Raw genomic sequence first — 17,157 nt, forward strand, 5'->3', positions numbered from 1 at the left:
ATGATGTTTGTACCAAATTGTGTTTGTGGAAACGACTGTGTACAGTGTTACAGTCAATACTCGTATATCGACCTTTTTCGCAATCGTCAGCAAATTTGCTTCCTATAATCGCAACGTGTCACTCTGCTCTCCTTAGAAATCGGTTATTTATGCGAATTTTATGCGTGTTATTATATAATGTAACGGGAAAAGCACTAAAAGGTGACATTACGGGTATTATAAGTTGCTCCGATTTGCGAAGGCGGTATTTGGGGGAAGATAAGACTTTACAGAGCGTATTTCAAAAAGAGTTACCAGACTGGGGATGAAAAAGAGCTGTAGCGCACGCCGCCCGAATACCCATACTTTATTCATCCAGTATTTAAGATGATGTCACTTACTCAATTGCGACAGAGTTTACATTTTGTATGGAACTTTTAAAAAACTTTTTCGCGCTCACAACCCGCACAAAATGATGAAAGAGAAGAAGTTTATCGTCCACTACATTTTCGCTGTTCATGCAGTAAAATTACCGCATGAAGCATAGCGTTTTAATTGATTCCTTCTTTACTACTAATTGTATTCGCGACTCATTTTACAGACAGTACTCACATATACTACTAAATGTATCAGCAATATTATATCATTGTATGACACGTAGTTTAGGAAATATGATGTCAAATAGTGAAGTGCGTGAAAAACTGCCGCATCATACACGACGTTTTAATTTAGTTCTTCCTTGCTACCAGCTCAGTACACAACACATTTCACAGACAGTAACACACAATACGACTATATGTATCTGCAAAATTATATTATGGTATGACACTTAGTTCGAAAGATACGACGTGATATACATAGAGCTACATGAAAATGAAACTGCAGGGCGAAATTCGCTGGAGATGCAGATGGATTGTATGTATAAGTACGTGTGAAATATGTTAAATCATTTGAAATATATTTGACATATCCGTACGCGCGGAAATCTGCGGTTAGAAAGCTCATCATAAGCCGCTGGAACTATTTCAGTCAAATTTGGTACACATATAAGTTACGATGTGAAAAACTTTATTTGGTAAGAACCACCAGTTACCTATTCAGGTTGGGGTGATAACGTAGAGAGAGAAAAGGGTAGGTCGAATCGGACAGAGACGGGGAAGGAGAAGATGGATGTAGGTAGGGGGGATGAGGTAAGGAGAGGGAGGAGGAGGAGTGGGAGATAGACAGTGAGAGGAGAAGAAGAAATGAGCAAAGGAAGGTTAGGCGATGGACAGATAGATATGAGAGGAGGGGATGGACAGAGAAAGGAAAGAGGGGGAGATAGAGAGAGGAGGGTAGAAGAGATCAACAGTGAAAGATGGAAGGAATAGATGAACAGGGTTCGGGGGAAGGGGGATATGGACAGAGTGAGAGGGGGATGGAGGAGATGGAATAAACACATATGCGAACATTTTTTTATAAGTAATTGTTTAACCATAGGTAACACCAAGCACTGCAGCACGTATATGTATATATCCTTTTTTTACAATTACTTATTGTTATTATTGTTATTACACTAAAGAGGCAAAGAAACTGGTATAGGCATGCGTACTCAAATGCGGAGATATGTGAATAGGCAGAATACGGCACTGCGGTCGGCAATGCCTATATAAGACAACAAGTGTCTGGGGCAGTTGTTAGATCGGTTACTGCTGCTACAATGGCAGGTTATAGTTTGAACGTGGTGTTATATTCGGCGCACGGGAGATGGGACACATCATCCCCGAGGAGTGATGAAGTGGGGATTTTCCCGTACGACCATTTGACGAGTGTACTGCGAATATCAGAAATCCGGTAAAACATCAAGTCTCCGATATCGCTGCGGCCGGAAAAAGATCATGAAAGACCGGGACCAACGACGATTGAAGAGGATCGTTCAATGTGATAGCCGCGCGGGGTAGCCACGCGGTCTGGGGCGACTCGTCACGGCCAGCGCGGCTCCCCCCGTCGGAAGATCGAGTCCTCCGTTGGGCATGGGTGTGTGTGTTGTCCTTAGCGTAAGTTAGTTTAAGTTCGATTATGTAGTGCGTAAGCTTAGGGGCCGATGACCTCAGCAGTTTGGTGCCATAAGACCTTACCACAAATTTCCAGAAATTTCAACGTCACAGAGGTGCAACCCTTTCGCAAATTGGTGTAGGTTTCAGTGCTGGGGCATCAACAAGTGTCAGCGTGCAAACCATTCAACGAAACATCATTGGTTTGGGCTTTTGGAAACGAAGGCCCACTCATGTATCCTTAATGAGTGCACGACACAAAGCCTTACGCATCGCCTGGGCCCGTCAACACCGACATTGGACTGTTGGTGACTGGAAATATGTTGCCTGGTCGGAAGGGTCTCATTTCAAATTGTAGCGAGCGGATGGATGTGTACGGGTGTGCAGACAATCTCATGGATTCATGGACCTCGAATGTCAGCAGGGGACTCTTCAAGCTGGTGGAGGGACTGTTCAAGCTGGTGGAGGCTTTTAGTGGTGTGGGCAGTGTGCAGTTGGAGTGACATGGGACCCCCGATACGTTTATATACGTCTCTGATAGGTGACAGGTACATAAGCATCCTGTCTGATTACCTGCATCCATTCATGCGAATTGTGCATTCCGACGGACTTGGGCAATTCCAGCAGAACAATGCGACACCCCACACATCCAGAATTGCTACGGAGTGGCTCCAGAGACACTCTTATGAGTTTAAACACTTCCGCTGGCCGCCAGACTCCCAAGACAAGAACATTATTGTGCATATCTGGGATATTTTGCAACGTGCTGTTCAGAAGGAATCTTCACACCCTCGTACTCCTACGGATTTATGGACAGCCCTGCAGTTCATGATATCTGTTCCCTCCAGCACTACTTCAGACATTAGTCGAATCCATGCCATGTCGTGTTGCTGCAATTCTTCGTGCTCGAGAGGGCCCTGCGCGATATTAGGCAGGTGTACCAGTTTCTTTGGCTCTTCAGTGAATTATTTCTATTACTATGCTGAGATATGATTTTGCAATCAATCAAAAGAAACATGATCCGTTATATAAATACAGAGAGTGGGTCTAGAGGAAGCAATAAGTACATAAATGTCTTTAAACTGCTCATGCCGTTGACGACTGCAGTGAGCTGCAAGTGGCACCATGCAGTACTCATGACGAAAATCACGAGCAGTTGTAACTGAATTTTATCTGTTGAAACGGAGACCACAAAGCACGTTTTTTTTTCTGTTTTACCACCGCGTCGAATCTACGTACAGTGGGTAACGAACGAGAGAGAAAGTGAACTGCACCAGGGGGACACCTACCGGTAACCACACGAAACGGCAACGTGAGACTGGTGTAAAAACATTTAGTTTCGGTGAGTGAATTAAAATTCACCCAAAATTGCTAACTCCAGTCAGTCCCCGAAAAGTGGATGAATGTTTTTGGGACAGAGTGTATTATCAAGGTGCCGGGGAGGTCCACTCACTGGGCGTGGGCTCGTCCTGGACGACGAGCGACGAGATGTCCCTGGTGAGGCCGCCCACGTTGCTGGCCTGGCACATGTAGGCGCCGGTGTCGGCGTAGGCGAGCCGCTTGAGGGTCAGCTCGGTGCCGTTGCCCACCACCTCGTAGCGGTCGCGGCCCGGCGCGCCCTCACCAGGCAGCGGCTCGTCGTTCTTCAGCCACTCCACCTGCCGACACCGCACAGTACACTCACACACACCGCCTGCTACAGTTGAAGGGATCAGGCAGTGCAATACATGCAACAGGCAGTGCCACATAAAAGTAGGCAAATCACAGTTATTCGTCGTCTGTCAAAGAAACCTTGGACGAAATTAACTGTCTCCAAAGTGAAACTTTCACGAAGTTCACAATTTACAGGTAACTTTTTAAAATCATGTTTTCACATACTTGCAACGTACTCAGTCACATACGCAGCATATAAATACACTCCTGGAAATGGAAAAAAGAACACATTGACACCGGTGTGTCAGACCCACCATACTTGCTCCGGACACTGCGAGAGGGCTCTACAAGCAATGATCACACGCACGGCACAGCGGACGCACCAGGAACCGCGGTGTTGGCCGTCGAATGGCGCTAGCTGCGCAGCATTTGTGCACCGCCGCCGTTAGTGTCAGCCAGTTTGCCGTGGCATACGGAGCTCCATCGCAGTCTTTAACACTGGTAGCACGCCGCGACAGCGTGGACGTGAACCGTATGTGCAGTTGACGGACTTTGAGCGAGGGCGTATAGTGGGCATGCGGGATGCCGGGTGGACGAACCGCCGAATTGCTCAACACGTGGGGCGTGAGGTCTCCACAGTACATCGATGTTGTCGCCAGTGGTCGGCGGAAGGTGCACGTGCCCGTCGACCTGGGACCGGACCGCAGCGACGCACGGATGCACGCCAAGACCGTAGGATCCTACGCAGTGCCGTAGGGGACCGCACCGCCACTTCCCAGCAAATTAGGGACACTGTTGCTCCTGGGGTATCGGCGAGGACCATTCGCAACCGTCTCCATGAAGCTGGGCTACGGTCCCGCACACCGTTAGGCCGTCTTCCGCTCACGCCCCAACATCGTGCAGCCCGCCTCCAGTGGTGTCGCGACAGGCGTGAATGGAGGGACGAATGGAGACGTGTCGTCTTCAGCGATGAGAGTCGCTTCTGCCTTGGTGCCAATTATGGTCGTATGCGTGTTTGGCGCCGTGCAGGTGAGCGCCACAATCAGGACTGCATACGACCGAGGCACACAGGGCCAACACCCGGCATCATGGTGTGGGGAGCGATCTCCTACACTGGCCGTACACCACTGGTGATCGTCGAGGGGACACTGAATAGTGCACGGTACATCCAAACCGTCATCGAACCCATCGTTCTACAATTCCTAGACCGGCAAGGGAACTTGCTGTTCCAACAGGACAATGCACGTCCGCATGTATCCCGTGCCACCCAACGTGCTCTAGAAGGTGTAAGTCAACTACCCTGGCCAGCAAGATCTCCGGATCTGTCCCCCATTGAGCACGTTTGGGACTGGATGAAGCGTCGTCTCACGCGGTCTGCACGTCCAGCACGAACGCTGGTCCAACTGAGGCTCCAGGTGGAAATGGCATGGCAAGCCGTTCCACAGGACTACATCCAGCATCTCTACGATCGTCTCCATGGGAGAATAGCAGCCTGCATTGCTGCGAAAGGTGGATATACACTGTACTAGTGCCGACATTGTGCATGCTCTGTTGCCTGTGTCTATGTGCCTGTGGTTCTGTCAGTGTGATCATGTGATGTATCTTACCCCAGGAATGTGTCAATAAAGTTTCCCCTTCCTGGGACAATGAATTCACGGTGTTCTTATTTCAATTTCCAGGAGTGTATCAAGGGGGACATTTTTAAAGAGAGACTGAAATGCCTACTGCAGTTCTAGGGATCAGGCGGTGCAATACATGCAACAGGCAGTGCCACATAAAAGTAGGCAAATCACAGTTAATTCGTCGTCTGTCAATGAGACCTGGAACGAAATTAACTGTCTCCAAAGTGAAACTTTCACGAAGTTCACAATTTACAGGTAACTTTTTAAAATCATGTTTTCACATACTTGCAACGTACTCAGTCACATACGCAGCATATCAATATCAAGGGGGACATTTTTAAAGAGAGACTGAAATATGCCGTTGTCAGACGCCTTCACAAGAAAGACAGCAAGACATCAATCAAGACGTCAATCCACACCAAGCAGTCTTCCTTCTTACCTCCTTCTCGAAGTTCTGGAAAATGTTTAGTGCCCAGGAACCATTAAAGACTTCTGCCACAATAAGATCCGTACTCAGTCTCAGTTTGTATTTCGCAAGCATTTCTACACGGGACACGCTATCTTTGAATTCATATATCAGATTGTACAAAATTTAAATGACGGAATATTGCCACGTCGTATTTTAGGTGACCTGTCAAAATTACACTACTGGCCATTAAAATTGCTACAACAGGAAGAAATGCAGACGATAAACGGGTATTCATTGGAGAAATATATTATACTAGAACTGACATGTGATTACATTTTCACGCAATTTGGGTACATAGATCCTGATAAATCAGTACCCTGAACAACCACCTCTGGCCGTAATAACGGCCTTGATACGCCTGGGCATTGAGTCAAACAGAGCTTGGATGGCGTGTACAGGTACAGCTGCCCATGCAGCTTCAACACGATACCACAGTTCATCACGAGTAGTGACTGGCGTATTGTGACGAGCCAGTTGCTAGGCCACCGGTGAACAGACGTTTTCAATTGGTGAGAGATCTGGAGAATGTGCTGGCCAGGACAGCAGTCGAACATTTTCTGTATCCATAAAGACCCGTACAGGACCTGCATAATGCGGTCGTGCATTATCCTGCTGAAATGTAGGGTTTCGCAGGGATCGAATGAAGGGTAGAGCCACGGGTCGTAACACATCTGAAATGTAACGCCCACTGTTCAAAGTGCCGTCAATGCGAATAAGAGGTGACCGAGACGTGTAACCAATGGCACCCAATACCATCATGCCGGGTGATACGCCAGAATGGCGATGAACAATACACGCTTCCAATGTGCGTTCACCGCGTTGTCGCCAAACACGGATGCGACCATCATGATGCTGTAAACAGAACCTGAATTTATCCGAAAAGATGGCGTTTTGACATTCGTGCATCCAGGCTTGTCGTTGAGTACACCATCGCAGGCGCTCCTGTCTGTGATGCAGCGTCAAGGGTAACCGCAGCCATGGTCTCCGAGCTGATAGTCCATGCTGCTGCAAACGTCGTCGAACTGTTCGTGCAGATGGTTGTTGTCTCGCTAACGTCCCGATCTGTTGGCTCAGAAATCGAGACGTGGCTGCACGATCCGTTACAGCCATGTGGATAAGATGCCTGTCATCTGGATTGCTAAGAGGAAATGTAATATTAACATCAACGGCCGTCTGAAGGTGAACCCATCGGTTCAAAATCGGTAACGCCGCTATTAGTGCAAATGAGAAGCTTTATTAACAGTGGCTAGTTGCTGTTTTCTTCTTTGCAAGGTCAGCTTGCACTTTGTACACACTCACGGTCTCAAAAATGTCAGTTCCCGAAAAGTTACTGGAAGACAGGTTTTGTCCCAAGTGCCGTTAGTAATGATGTTCTATGTATTTTTCGTGATAATACAGAAATGCAACATTAGGTGTTTAGCTAGTAGACATTCAGACAACGAAAACACCTTTTCAGAGCTTTTACATTTTGGAACTCCAGAGTGAAACACAAATTGGCACAATGACCATGCGCCACCAGCTAACGCATGTTTCCATGGTTTGGGACCTGGATCATGTCTAGGGACATGCGACAGAGTACCAGCAACACAACAGCACTGGAATGCATTTGGTGTAAAAATGGCACTTACAACGTTTTTCATTTTTACTCTTCAAATGGTTTGCCATCATATACCCAAGAAGCAGAAACAGTTCTCTGTGCTGACAACGCAAGTATTATAAACAAGCCTACCGAATAAACATATACGCTTGAAAATATAAAAAAAAATTTCTAGAAATAAGTAGTTCTCTGCAGATATATTGTCAAGCAGTTAAAATAAAACACAATATATGCATCTTTGTACTGGACCTGACCACATCACTAAGCATAATACAAGAGCGCAAACCAATAAAAGAAACAGAATATTCTAAATTATTAGGTGTTGTCCATGGCTGGCACTGTTCCAACATATGACCTAAGTTGGGAGTACTTACACGTCCGCGATTTATGAGATCGCTGCCGGAAAGAGTGGTTGATCTCTGGGCCAGCTACTGATGTGGCTTCTGACCTAACGTTTATGCTCTGAAAGACTATATCGGACGTCGGTATCCTACTGGGCGTGTACGATGGAAGTGTGTGCTCTTGTGGTGAGTGTAGCGAGCCTGGGTTGCTCTTGCTATTCGTGTCAAAAGCTACTATCCTATTTGCTGAGTTCCGTCTTGGATGGCAGCGAGATGTATTGAGTCCACCGAGAGACTGTGTTCCTGTTTTAAAGCATACAGAGGGTTTCTTTGAGCGCTGACATTTCTGCTTGCTATTTTCTGAATCCGAGTCGCATTCACCTGATTAACTATCAGTTACTGTGGTATATACTGATATTTACGCTGGCTTGCAGTTTCTGTGAGTGGAAAAAGTCTTGAACTGCCTTGATATTGAGAACATTGATTACTGGCTATATCTTTGATATGTTGCAGGTTCGATTCCGTTTATATTTATTACTTGAAAGAATTGATGTGCTAAATGCCTGTCTGTTTCACAGGAACGATGCTTTCTAAACCCATGTTGACTGTGTGTCAATAGACCGTTTCCTTCGAGGTGATTCATAATGTTTGAACACAATATATGTTCTAAAATCCTGCTGCATATCGACGTTAACGATATGGGTCTGTAATTTAGTGGATTACTCCTACTACCTTTCTTGAATATTGGTGTGCCCTGTGCAACTTTCCAGTCTTTGGGTAAGGATCTTTCATCGAGCGAACGGTTGTAAATGATTGTTAAGTATGGAGCTAATGCATCAGCATGCTCCGAAAGGAACCTAATTGGTATACAGCCTGGACCAGAAGACTTGCTTTTATTAAGGGATTTGAGTTGCTTCACTACTCCGTGGATATTTACTTCTACGTTACTCATGTTGGCAGCTGTTCTCGATTCGAATTCTGGAATATTTACTTCGTCTTCTCTTGTGAAGGCATTTAGGAAGGTTATGTCTAATAAATCTGCTTTGGCAGCACTTTACCTACCGGTAAAATGTGCCTGCGGCTCTCTTTGTCGCTATGAACCGAAGGTAATGAATCAGTGTGAGTTGAACAGACACGCAGGATGCATCGCAGACGTAAGTGCTTACCGTACCATCAAATCAGTGAGTTTGAAAGAGGGCGCATTATTAGCATGAAAGAATGTGATGCGTCCATCCGGGAAATTGCTGCTCCTGCCGGATGAAGTGTTTCGGCAGTGCAACGAGTGTGTGCAGAATGGTTCACAGAAGGACGTACAACACGACGAGGTGGGTCAGGTCGCAGGTCGCACCATATAGCCCCCCTCCCTCCCCCCCTCGAGAAGATCGATACCTCATCCGAATGACATTGCAGGACAGATCATTATCCTCCTCGGCTCTGGTGGAATAGTGGAACAGTGGAACATATCGTTCACTATCATGGAGGGCAGACCGTCGCCGTTTCTTATGGCATGGGTTACGTGCACGTCGTCCACTTCTCCACCTACCTTCGAGGAATGTGCAGAAACACGCTAAACGGCAATGGTGTATGGAATGACGTCACTGGGGACAGGACTGGCGTCATACGGTGTTTTTGGACGAACCCAGGTTCCAGGTTCTATTTGTCTGAAAATGATGGCCGCATTTTGGTTCGCTGCAGGCAGGGATAGCGGCATCACGGTGAGTGCATTCACGCAAGACTTACAGCGCCAATCAAGGCGTTCGTTATGGTGTCTTAGGTACAATCACGAATCACAGGTGGTGCACGTCCATGGCACTGTGACCAGTGTGACCTGCGTGAAGACATCCTGCGACCTGTAGCCATACCCTTTCTGCACATCGCCCCAGATGACATTTTGCAGCAAGACAATGTACGAACACATACTGCTGCTCAAACACCTGTCTTCGTTACGTCACGGGATATCAGTCTTTTTCCCTGGCCCGACAGATCACCAGATCTGACGCCACTCCAAACTGTGTGGGATATGGTGCAGCGCTGTGATCCATGACAACCACCACAGATGAGTTTTCGACCCACGTGAATGCAGCACGGATGGCCATTCGTGCCTTATACGCAACGATATCATCACTCATGGAACAAATTATCAGAATCCATGACGGACCCTGTGTCTACTAGGCAACAAGTCACATGCTGAACCGAGGTGACTGAAATAGTAATCATTTCCGCAGAACATAATAACGTACATGTCCTGTGAATAAGAACGTCCGATCTCTAGTCGTTCAAAGTGTTGTGTTCTTTCTGAACATGAGTGTGTCTATTGTGCTTGGTGTTACAAGTCAAATATTGTAAGAGGAAAGCATATAATCTGCATTGCACGGCTTAAACCGTGTGCTTAAGGGATTTATCTCTGCCACACATTCTGGTCTTGCGTTGTTACGCAGCGGGGTAAAGTTCCTTGATACTGACATTTTTTTTAAGGAGAAAGAAAAGGCTGCAGCACCAAATATTAAACTTGTTTCTTCACTCATTGAATTCTAAGGTTAGCTTCGGCGCGGTACAGAGGCAGCGCCTGGTTCTGACATTTCATATTTATTACTTTCTTTAGTTCTAAAATTCAGGCCGTTGCGCCTTAGTTTCATGGTAGTTTAAATGTTGAGTCAGCCTACTGGGGCATGTTTGTAATGTTCTTATGAAAGGTTACGGAAAATTGTATTTGACTTATTTGCGCCTTTTACTCTTCTCCCAAGCTGTCCGCTTTGTTAGAATGTATAGTCTGTGGTTTAAATGATTATAAAGTTCACTCATAATTTGACATTAGAGGTTTCCAGTTTTATGAACTTCTCTATAAACAGTTATAATTTGATAAAAGACCCTGCTTCGTTTTATAACTGTTGTTAGTATCCAAAATGTTGTACCCTTTGTTTAATGTATTTGTTGCTGACCTCAGAAATTGTTTCTCTTAGTATATATAGTGTTTTTTAAATGGTAATAAAATTTGACAAATGGTGAATGATGTGTTCTTAAAACATTGTCCCAGTTCTTTCACATGTTTGGTTTTGGTTAAGTCGCACTCTGAAAGGTCCCATTTCATGAGTAGCCCATGACTACAATGTGAATAATGAGTCATAACCGTAGTTAGTCAACTCATACAAAACGCCTGGGTATCATATTTTACGAGAAGGTGATATGGAACCATCACATAAGCTCATTTGTAGGTAAAGAAGTTGGTAGAGTTTGGTCCATTCGTAGGGTACGGCGAAAACTCAGTCAATCTACAAAGGAAGTTGCCTACCACGAACCCATTGTACCAATACACTGCACAAAATATTAAATATATTTAATCGTGCGACGACAAGTGAGACACAAAATAAGTAAAACGAAAATTGTAAGAATCCCTGAAAATGCGCGTGCAATTAGCTGGCATAACGGTAATTTGTTATGAAATGAAATAATAATGGTACAAACAGGCTCTATAAGATAACTATCAGGAACTAGAGAAGACCAGCGTTATTACTGACTGTCTGTTCTAGTCTCGAAGCTAAAGCACGCTACGTCGGCCATTTTGCATTGTAAGTTGTAAATTTTAAGTAATATATGGTAATTTATGATGATCGTGCATTTTTCTTTCATATGCCAAGTGACCTTCATGCAGCAGTAAATTTGTGAGGTTTTCAGTACCCTGGATAATTAACAAGAATGGCCGAACAATCGACCATTCTTAGCAGACATCCTGCGTAGGAATAATTTCATTGCGTTCTGTCATCAACGGACTCTTTAAAGGACTCGCATCATAATTATTAAGAAAAAGAAAGTGAATATATTAATTTATGTCGCATGAAGGTAAAAACTAAGAACATTCAGTTAAGTTCAGACATTGGCCGCTTCTCGGCAAGATGAAGATTATTACGTTTAAAAAAGGGAAATACTTTCTTTTATTTTAATTAAATTTCATTACAGTAAAGATATCCTGCGGCAATATTTTAATGTGATAACATGAAACACAATCCCTGAGATTAGGTTTACGTTTTTTTGTCAGTATGAACGCTCCACGTAGACATAAGTTTTAACAAATTCTAAAAGCGCCTCACTTGTGTCCGATTCAATTCATTGTGCATCAACCTAAGACCAAAAAAGAGAGAACCAACAGGAAACAGGAGAAGCCCGATGAGAATATTTGTTTCATACTTTGATAAATATTACTCGTTTTCTCACTGGGCTTTCACTGTTTCTTGTTTGTTCTCTACTATTTTGATATGATAATGATGCATAAAGCATTGAAACTGGTCTTATGTTTGTGATAAAGATGGAATACTTTTATATTACTAACAGTATTGCGATCGCTACATCTCAGAGAGGATGTCACCATTTTAGTCGCAAAAAAAATTTTGTAGATCTTTGATGAGACGTTTCACATCCCATTTCACTGCGTTACTGCGTAAACTAAATTAATAACTTACGTTGTTTTCCCCTTCCTTTAAAAAAGTAAATGTGAATGTAATCGTAAAAATCGTAAAAGTTCTTAAAATAACTTGTGTAAAAATGATCGTTTTTTGACAAAACGTCGAAGTACCGAGGATTAAATAGTTGCTGTAGTAATCGGTCCGATATTTACACAGGAATCCTAAGTTAGACTGTGCAACGTTAGGGGACAATAAATTAACATCAAAATAACACAAAGAGAATAGCAAGAAGAAAACATGTCTCTTTGGCGTACCTTCGGAAACGGTTCACCCACGACGTGGCAGAACATTGAAGCGTCTTCGCCCGGCCTTCTGGATTGTATTCGTGGTGTGACCTTTACTTCAGGTATAGCTGAAACAAATGCAAACAATAGTCGGTGTAATTTATGTGTTTATAGTGTTTTCACAATCAATCAGGAGCTGCAGGGTCTATTGCTTACATGTGTTTTCCATGTACAATCTTAAGAACTACCATGCTACCAGAAATCAATTACTGTGGTATCTAGAGTGATAGTGTAGTAGCAAAATTACATTACGACGTAGTGGTCAAGATTTGGAAGTCAATACCCCGGGGACAGATGAATATTCAATGTGTTCACAGACCTACCTTTTCCAAATAGAAGGGTAAGGAATTTTATATCAAGAAACACAAAGTTTGGCTTAAGTCGCTGCAAACATCACCATGTTTTGTACACAGAAGTTCATGTACTGTTAAACTCGCTCTTGTTTATCAAATGTAAAAGTGGAACTAAACATACGCTTCTTTTTTTATTTTTTGCTGGGACAACTTTGTCACTTTCTCAACGAGGGACGCTGTCCCAGAAACAAATTTATACGGTTCCATTCCCCCGGCTCCGATCAAGGTTTTCGGCTGGTTTCCCTTGGTTGTAAGGCGTATTCCGGGACTGGTAAGCCCCACCCATTTATTCCCAATTTTGATCCTCCATTTGCTCCACCATCAGCCTGACTGATATCTGGCTGAACAGAACTGCGACTTATTAATGGGCTGGGTCTCAAACAGCCCACTTCGTTCTTGAGAATAAAAAATGAAATCCATTACCTACATTCTTAGAGTCTCCAACGAATCTACATCTACAAACATAATCCTCAAGGCAGTTTGCAGTGCCTGACAGACGCCACATGATATCGATCGTATCTATTTTGTTTAATTTCTATTCGCAAACTGAGCGAGGCAGAACTGACTGCCTGCATGCCTCTGTATGAGCAAAAATCTCTCTTACTTTCAAAATCTGTACACGAGATATACGCTGGTGACAGCATAATAGTCAGACAGTGTTTTTGGAATACAAGTTCTCTAAATGTACTTAGTAGGGTTTCGTGGGAACTACATCGCCTTTCTTCCAAGGTTTGCCACTGCAACTCCTGAGCACTACCGTTACTCTTTTGTACGGGCTATGCCGACCTGTTATGTCCTTAACAGCGTTTTTCTGAACTCGTTCGATTCCCATTGTCATGATTTCTTCATACAGACTCTAAACTCTAGAACAACGAGTCGATCTATTACCGTCTGATATGCGGTTTACTCTACAGATGTAACGCACTTTCCCGTGAACTCTGAAACACATCTAAGTCTTCCATTCTCCTTCCTAATACTGATTTTACGTAACCGACCACTTCACATCTGTTCTTAGTACCAATTTCGTGCGTACACAATGTGACAGGCTCAAAATCTTCCTCACAAATTTTGTAATCTGATACCGCTAGGTTCTGTCTATATGTTGTAGTGATTATCGTATATTTATCCACATTTAAAGGAAGTTGCCATTTATTACACTACGTGTAAATTTTGTTCAAGTCTTTCAGCAATTTCTTACGAACTTCTAACGCCAGCACTTCTCTGTACACACCGTCATCGTCAGAAAACAACCTTATAGTACTGCTGATCCTATCTGATAGGTAGTTTAAGTATATCGAAAAACCTCCTTGGGGTGCATTCGATCTTACTCTCGTTTTTGTGGAACAGTCGCCGTCCAGTATAAAATGATGGATATAAAATTTATCTGTATTGATCACCAATTCGAGACAAATTTTATATTGAAAATTAAGATGGCGCGCTCAGCACACTTGACGATATTAGTTCTTATTACGTACTTGATTCTGTTAGTTAAATGTTCAACAAACCACTTACATATTTAATAAGACACGCCGTATGATGGTACCTCGGTTAGTAGTCGACGATTCTATACAGTCTTTCTGATATCGCTTTCGACATAAGTAAGCAGTTTGACGACTGTTTCACCTACAACAACAGGACACATGCTGTTCAAAAGGTCACAAAAGGGCATCAGGTCGCGAGAATCTCTCAGCGTCGCTCATGCATTATCCGTGGCAGGAGTTTACGATGTACAACAAGCGGCCTCGTGCATGTGCGTCCATAAGAGAACAGTAAGTATACTTGCTTTGAATGGCCCGTTCTCCATCGTGTAGGAAATACACGGGATGGCACTGAACGCACCGTGCCCACCTCTTAGGCCCCGAGCCTATACGTGACAGCTCTGGAAGAGCCGTCTTTTCTTTTTTGAGACACTCGGAAAACGGCAGCCGCTGGAATGAACTGCTCATCTCCACCATGAGGCATTACGGTCGTGACCACCATTAAAACGTCGCCCATTTAGCACCTGCCTCTTTTTTTCTACCTCATGAAGATGGGTTTACGCTGACGATGTGTAGTGCTGAGTGCTCAGTTTATCGCACGAGTGAGAGAACCAGAGTACCCTCAGCAGGACGAACTGGGACATTCTCGAGTGGAAGTACACTCCCCCAAGTATATCGGACAGTGATTACAATACAGCTGACACTATCTAGACCACAGTTGCCTCTGTTCAAGAATTAACGCCGTCGTATGGGAAAATGACTAATTTACAGAAGTTGAAGAAAGTGGACTCGGTTATTTACTCATTTATACATTTATCTCACTTGTCGAGGTTACTGCCTTCTACCTCTCTCTTATGTCTAACCAGACTTCTTTAGTAGGTTGACATTACAAGAAATGCAACACATGATCAGTAAATAATAGTATAATAGTAATAATAATATTACCAATAATGATAATAAAAATAATAATGATAATGATGATAATAGATAGATACACAGATAGACATAATAATGACTATACGCTAATTTCAGAAACTTAGTTCTAATTATCAGTGTGTTAATTTTTGTCAAATGTGAGCCAAAATGTTTGGCAGCAGTGTAGAAGGCATCCATAAGTTGACTGATCCGTAGAAGAACTGTGGATTAAGGTTAGCACGTCAGATGGAGGCCATAAGACAGAAATAGATAGGATGGCTTCGACGGTATCGCTGTAGATGGTTAGGTGAAAGTGAGGGAGGTACAATAGAGAGATTGCTTGTGCTATGATCAGTGTTAGAAGGTTAGTGGGAGTGATTGTCATGTGCCACAGATTGCTCCAGGACAGATGAAGAAGTATTTAGGAAAACGGAAAAGTTGGAAGGCGGCGATCCCAGCGTGGTGCCCTTATTAGTGTCCGGTGTCTAAGGCTTTAACAGACACGCACGCAAACTATAACTGCACTAGACACAGGTCTGTCAGTACACAAGCATATTCTGTAAGCCGAAAAAGTTTCGAGACTGGATTAACAAAAAGTAGAGAGAAGTTAACATGGTACCTTCAATACTTCAAGCGCTCTACATAGCTTCCACCACTTCAATACAATGCAGAAAATATTCATACTATGATTTGAAACTATCAGAAAAGACCTTCTTTGGATTGTTGTTCACAGCGCGCTTCACATTGGCTTCAATGTCGGTTATGTCATCAAATGTTGAACCTACCTTCATGAGAATTTCTGTACTTTGCCGTTTTGTGGTATGTTCGTACCGATAGCACCAAGTCTCGCCACTTGTGATTATTGTTTCCAGAAGATAACTGTCCGCGTTTTGCATTTCAAGTCGCGGCATTTGTCCACCTGTCGTTATTTTTGTTAGGAACTCAAGGTGTGGGTGACACACTTCCCTCTCCTTCACAACGTTCTGGAGAATATCTCCACTTAAACCTACCCGCTCACAACTGACTAGCCGAATGCACACCTGTTGTTTACAATTTTTATTTAAAGCTGCCATCGTAGTTACTGCGGTGACGTCACTTGTACCCCGTCCCAATCGGCCTTGAAGGCCCAACGGTACCGACCGACTGCTGTGACATCCTCAACACACAGGCGTCACTCGAAGCGGATATAAAGGGGCGAGGTGTGGTTAACAGACAGATCTCCCGGCCGTTGTCAGTTTTCGTGACCGGAGCCGCTACTTCTCAGTCAAGTAGCTTCCCAATTGTCCTCACAAGTGCTGAGTGCTGAGTGCTGAGTGCTGAGTGCTATTAGCGCTCGGCAGACCCGGATGGTCACCCATCCAAGTGCCACCCGTCCCACATCGCCTCGGTGATCTGAGGCGGAGCGGTGTTACCATTGCGGCAAGCCGTTGGCGATCTCGCTTGTACGCCAGGAATAAAATCAGTCTCGTAACTTTTCGTATCGCTGGAGTATGTAGCACGTTTAACTGAAAAGGTTGCAGCATTGCAGAATGGTTCAGAAGTTGTCTAATCATCAGAAAAGCGAGAAATAATAATGTTAACAGGTGAGATGGACGGAAGAAGACAGAAACAGATTGCATGGCTTGGATAGTGTGGTTGAAAGTGGTAAGGAGAGAGTCGCGAAGGCGCAGTAGTCAGGTGGTTTGTGCTATGATCACTACCCGAATCGTGCTGCGAGTTTCTGTCATGTACCAGACATTGCAGAAGGAGAAATGAAGGGATATTTAGGAAAACGGAAGGGCTGAAAGGTGCCGGTATCGGCGTACCATTCTTAGCTGTGTTTACTATGAAAGGCTTTGATGAGCACTTTTTCACGCAAAAGAAAACGGCTCTGTGAATCCACAACCATAGAGTCACGGGTCTACTATAATAACTTTTCAAAGAGCCCACAAGGTGTGATATCTAGATGTGGTGGAGGAACTAGAAATATATATCGA

The 17,157-nt window shown here is 44.1% G+C and overlaps 1 protein-coding gene across 1 annotated transcript in view; it reads right to left on the bottom strand.

Moving 5' to 3' along the window:
* LOC124772482 (follistatin-related protein 5-like) overlaps positions 1–17,157 on the bottom strand; it is a 503,208-nt gene that overhangs the window by 36,330 nt on the left and 449,721 nt on the right. The window contains exons 9-10 of the mRNA XM_047249332.1: positions 12,406–12,503; positions 3,466–3,670 (exon numbers count right to left, since the gene is read on the bottom strand). Coding sequence (XP_047105288.1) covers positions 3,466–3,670; positions 12,406–12,503 — 303 coding nt within the window. The remainder of the gene's footprint in view (positions 1–3,465; positions 3,671–12,405; positions 12,504–17,157) is intronic.

This window comes from Schistocerca piceifrons, chromosome 1 (genome assembly GCF_021461385.2).
Source record: "Schistocerca piceifrons isolate TAMUIC-IGC-003096 chromosome 1, iqSchPice1.1, whole genome shotgun sequence".
Taxonomy (NCBI): domain Eukaryota; kingdom Metazoa; phylum Arthropoda; class Insecta; order Orthoptera; family Acrididae; genus Schistocerca; species Schistocerca piceifrons.